This window comes from Setaria italica, chromosome IX, assembly GCF_000263155.2.
Source record: "Setaria italica strain Yugu1 chromosome IX, Setaria_italica_v2.0, whole genome shotgun sequence".
Classification (NCBI taxonomy): domain Eukaryota; kingdom Viridiplantae; phylum Streptophyta; class Magnoliopsida; order Poales; family Poaceae; genus Setaria; species Setaria italica.
This window is the reverse complement of record NC_028458.1, coordinates 30,498,555-30,503,828: the sequence shown is the minus strand read 5'-3', so window position 1 is coordinate 30,503,828 and position 5,274 is coordinate 30,498,555. Positions and strand designations below refer to the sequence as shown.

General features: G+C 48.7%; 1 protein-coding gene across 1 annotated transcript; it reads left to right on the top strand.

The window, feature by feature from the left end:
• The first annotated feature begins 226 nt into the window (after positions 1-226).
• LOC101753502 (receptor-like serine/threonine-protein kinase At2g45590) lies at positions 227-3,180 on the top strand. Its single transcript, XM_004983294.2, has one exon. The coding sequence runs from the start codon at positions 266-268 to the stop codon at positions 2,786-2,788; it is 2,523 nt and encodes an 840-aa protein (XP_004983351.2). The 5' UTR covers positions 227-265; the 3' UTR covers positions 2,789-3,180.
• The last annotated feature ends 2,094 nt before the right edge of the window (positions 3,181-5,274 follow it).

Sequence of the window (5,274 nt, the reverse complement as noted above, 5' to 3'; positions counted from 1 at the left end):
AAATTTATTGCGAATGTATGAGAAGATAAGTCGTGTTTAAAATAACTATGATGGTAAAGTAAGCCACAAATAAAATAAATGATATCTATATTATTTTTTGAATAAGACGGATGCTCAAATGGTGTGATAAAAAAGTCAACAGCAATAAATATTTTGATATATATTTTAAAAAAATTCTAAAGTGCATTTTTGGTGGGACAGAGGGACGGAACCACGACGATTCTATTGTCTGAGATCACGCGATCAGCAATTTGAGGATCAGAGAATGGTTACAGACAGCAAGAGCCTGCTAATCCGTTGGTTCTCGAATCCCGTGGTGCATCCCTCCTCGCTATGGACCAGGCCTACATTGACTTCTTCGCCGAATCCAAGGCCTAGCTTTATCATCGTCACCGATCAACTAACTAAATTAATTACAGGTCGCAGTCCCAACGCCTCCGGCCTCTCCCCTTGTGCGCCGCCCCCGGAGCCCGCAGCAGCCTGCCGTGGCCCCGTGTTTCTCCGGACCCCACTCGTCATTAAAACATACGGGAAGATTACAACCCTGCTACACGCACACGCGGCTCTACACGGAAAAATGGAAGTCCTAGAAACCAACACAGGCAAAGGCAATCGAGCAGAGTCAGAGTCAGAGCCCTCTCTGAAGGCTCGAGCTGGAAGCCAGAAGCTAATTAATGGTGGAAAGCCAGTCCCCTTTCCGGCGCCGCCCTCTCCTCCTCCTCCGCTGCCGCCGCGCCTCCCGATGCCCTCGCGCCAGCCCCCTCTTCCGGCCCCCTCCGCCTCCGCGCCGCCCCCGGCCGCCGCGCTCCTCCAGCAGCAGCACCGCCACCACCAACGCCACCTCGCCGCGAAGGCCGCGGCGATCGTTGCGGTCGCGCTCGTGGTCGCCCTCGTGGCCGCGCTGTGGTGGCGGAGGAGGAGAAAGCGGGAGGAGGCGGAGCCAGAGGGGACCAAGGGGACCCTGCGGCGCCTGTCGTACCGGCAGCTGAGGCGCGCCACGGCCGGTTTCGCCGCGGGGAAAAAGCTCGGGCAGGGAGGGTTCGGGCCCGTCTTCCGCGGCGCTCTCTCCCCGGAGAAGGGCCGCGGAGGCAGAGGAAGGGAGCGTCCCGTCGCCGTCAAGGTCATGGACGCCGCGGGCTCCCTCCAGGGCGAGCGCGAGTTCCACAACGAGATCGCAGTCGCCTCCCACCTCATGAGCTCCGTCTCCTCCTCATCCGCCGAGGAGGCGCTCTGCTCCAACGTCCTGCTTCCGTTCGCTTACTCGATGCCGGCGCGCGGGGGAGAGGCGCGGCGGCCACGCCGGATGATGCTTGTCTACGACCTCATGCCCAACGGGTCGCTGCAGGACGCGCTGCTGGGGACGGGGTCGCGCCGCCGCCCGGACCTCGTGGCGGAATGGCCGCGCCGGCTCGCCGTTGCGCGGGACGTGGCCGCCGCGCTCTGCTACCTCCACTCCGTCGTCAAGCCGCCGGTCGTGCACGGGGACGTCAAGGCCAGCAACGTCCTGCTCGACGCAGACCTCAGGGCCCGCCTTGCTGATTTTGGCCTCGCCCGTTTCAGTTCCGACCCTGACCCCGAAGGCAACCCGGAGAGCGGGCTGATTGCTGAAGGTGATGACGGTGATGCGAATGGGCATCCTGATGGTGGATGTGATGATGACGTCTCGGTGGTGGCAGAGAGCACGGTAACGACCATAGTGAACTGGGAGGGGAATGTTGCACCCAAGTCGCTGGAGGATGATGAGGGTTTTACATCTGCATCGCCGGCAGAGGCTGCATCCACTTCTGGGTTTGATAAGACCAGCGTTGACAGTGGTATGAACAGCCGGAGCTGCAATGGTGGCTCATGTACTGGTGGCGCCACCACATCAGGCACTGGGAATGACTGGTGGTGGCGGCAGGACAATGGTGCACCAAATAGCGGTGTTAAGGACTATGTCATGGAGTGGATTAGATCGGAGATAAAAAAGGAACGCCCCAAGGGTGATTGGATTGCAGGGACAGCTGTAACCAATCCAGTTGCCGAGAGGAAGAAGTCGAAGCGAAGGGCACGAGAATGGTGGCGTGAGGATTATGTTGATGAGCTCGCCAAGAAGCAGAAACGGCGGGCACTTGCCAAATCAAAGAGCCAGCAGGTTGGGTTGCAATGGTGGGAAAGGGATATTGATGATGATTTGGATGAGAAGGGGCAGTCAAAGTGGAATTTGGTAAAGAGCTGGAGCCGGAGGAGCAGCAATAGCACCAGTAATGGCAATGGCAGCATTAACTGGTGGGTAAATGGTGCAAGAAGCAGCCGTGACTGGGCAAGCGGAGAATTAATTCCCAAGAGTGGTGGTACAGTGAGCAGCACGCCGAGCATGCGCGGCACGGTGTGCTATGTGGCTCCAGAGTATGGTGGCGGAGGCCCTTTATCGGAGAAATGTGACATCTACAGCTACGGGGTCCTATTACTTGTTCTTATTTCCGGTCGCCGGCCATTGCAGGTAATGGCGTCACCCATGTCGGAGTTTGAGAAGGCAAGCCTTATATCATGGGCCAGGCACCTTGCACGTGCCAGCCGCTTGCTTGATCTAGTTGACCCTGCCCTGTGTGATGTTAACCGTGACGAGGCACTGCTCTGCATTACGGTTGCACTGCTCTGCATCCAGAGGTCTCCAGCTCGTCGCCCATCGAGTGAGGAAGTGCTCCAGATGCTCTCTTGTGAGGGAGAACTCCCAAACCTCCCACTGGAGTTCTCACCATCACCACCTGGTGGCTTCCCTTTCAAGTCCCGGAGAAATGTTCGGTGAGTTTGTTTAGGTTCTTGCTTAGGTGCAAAAGGTAGCATTAACCTTATGCCTTTATGTATGCTACCTCATGTATACCTTCGTAGTTTATCTTCTTTTTCACTTACTAGTATAAAAATCTCACTAGATGTGAAAAAGGTAATGGAAATCTCAATTCACATTTGAAAAGAACTAAGGGAAATGGAGGTGACTTTAGTGACCCTATGGAGTGGGGAGTATGCGTTCTATGCTGATATGTCGTGTGACATCTTTTTGTTGGACACACCTAGAAGGTAGTGCTTTATGGACCCACACGAATTTGGTGGGTGGTGTTGTCTCGTCCTCTCCTGAAAATCCATTATGTTGAGCTACTATGCCTACTTGTATGGTGGATTCAAGCTTTTGCTGTTCTGATTTACCTTTCTCCTCCTTTTGCATTGAGGTTTCACTAACACTTTTCCTTGCGTGGTCTATTCTTCCGGGTTGCTACTACTAGTTAAAATATCAGAGTCAACCAGGTCATTATGCTATCTTCAAAGGCTTCATTGAGGTGTCACTGTCACTCAGTCTTGGGTTGTTTGACACAATATATTGGTAGTGGTAGGTTAGAGGCTCACACAACCTGCTGGTAGGTTGGTTGTTAACATACATTGCATTATATTTGTAGGTTTAGCCTACATTGCTTCAGAGCTTTGTTATCCTAGACTTGTTAATGTTGTTAGTACAATGTGCACGCTGTTTGATGTGAATGGGTAGGAAGGCTGTCAACATTGGGGCAAGGAACGTCACAACCATGTCTGGTTGTCAACATTCTGTGAAACTGACCACCACATACCCTGAACTTAATACATCCTCTTTTGTTCTTGATCCTCGAAAGAATTCATTTGTTTTCTCTTCGTTGTGTTCAATGTGCTTCACTTATTCATCCAATCTGACACAGCGAGTGGTCCATTGATTTATATGCTTTAATTCCGGTTATCTATATATCCAGGGTAAATTGGTTCAAAGGGCGGATTGGGTATATATTCAGTAGCAATTTGAAACCTATGGATTTTGCAACATGGACAGGACATAGTAACAAGTAATAACCTCCAAGACACCACAGTTCCACTACTAAATACTCTAATCAAAATTATCTGATGCACTATCTTGCTTTTTCTTGCAAAATTTTTTAAGTATTCTGTTGTTTTCTGACCATGGCACTGATATGTTTTCCTAGATCTAGTCTGGTCTAGAAATTTAGTAGTGTTGAAGGGCCCTTAGAGACATTTACAACTGGAGATGCTCTGAAGCTAATTCAGTGCACCACTGAATCCTCTAGTTAATTAGATGGATTCGTGTGTGCTGCAGCAGGAAGTCTAGAGACTAGAGTACATGTATGACTTGTGTTGTAGTATATGGTCTATAACCAAAAAGAAAAATCTAATAGATTCCACAAGATATTAATTAATACTAGAATGGCCATTAAGAGGAGTTTCTATGCAGATAGTTTGTTCACTCGAAGCCTAGATAATTGGAGTTTTCACAAGAGAAAGAAGGGGGATATATAGTTACATTGTGTAAAGCATTAGCTGAGGATGTTGTCATCAGTTTGCTGCATGTTGGACTCTTTTGAACCTGAAACAACCCAAAATCAGATGATAATTGTATGGGACCTTAGATTTCATAGTAGTAGAACTCTTCTCGCGGAAGTGAAGCATCTTTAATGTGATCAATACTGAGACCCCGTAAGCTTTTTATTGGCTATGTTGCTTCTGATTCTGATCGACATATCAGACTAAAGGAGCTAATGCCTTCCCATTCGAAAATTTTTACACCTGCCTGCGGATTTCAAATTTCTCAGTAAAAGTACTAATCTGTTCCGAAAGACAAATCAGATCGTCAAAACATGTACATTGGTGAAGAAACAATAACAAAAAGAAAAATAATACACTTCGGAATTTGTGCGAAATGTTGTTTTGTTTTGACTCATGATTTCATAATGACACCGTAAACTATGGCCCAGTTTGTTTCTGCATTCTACCAAACACCTTGCTTATGCTAGAGAATTCTGCCAAACACCTTGCTTATGCTAGAGGTTGTAGAAGTCCTGTTTGTTTCCGCTTATAAGCAGCTTATCGGTGGAAATAAGCGAGAATCCTGTCAAACACCTTGCTTATGCTAGAGGTTGTAGAAGTCAATTTGGTTAGTGATAGAAACATTTCCAGTTAAATATTATTTCATTTATACTACATGCTTTGCTGTCGTGGCTAAGTTATAGGAACTGCCCAATTTGAACTTCAGTTGGCTAAGTTGTAAGAACTGCCCAATTTGAACTTCAGTTAAGTGAATTGACAGTCATGCCAATAGGATGAGAGTCAACATTTACTCGTCTTGCAACGTGTCAAGTGACAACTTACACCTAGAGATACAAGACTCGATGCAATTCAACATAACAAGAGATAAATCCGGTAGTCCCGGTAGGTGTTTCACAATATGCCCAAGATCAAGCAACACCAACCATACAAATT

What these genes read in the sequence shown, in the direction of transcription:
- LOC101753502 (XM_004983294.2), top strand. Translation starts at nt 266, where the DNA reads ATGGTTACAGACAGCAAGAGCCTGCTAATCCGTTGGTTCTCGAATCCC.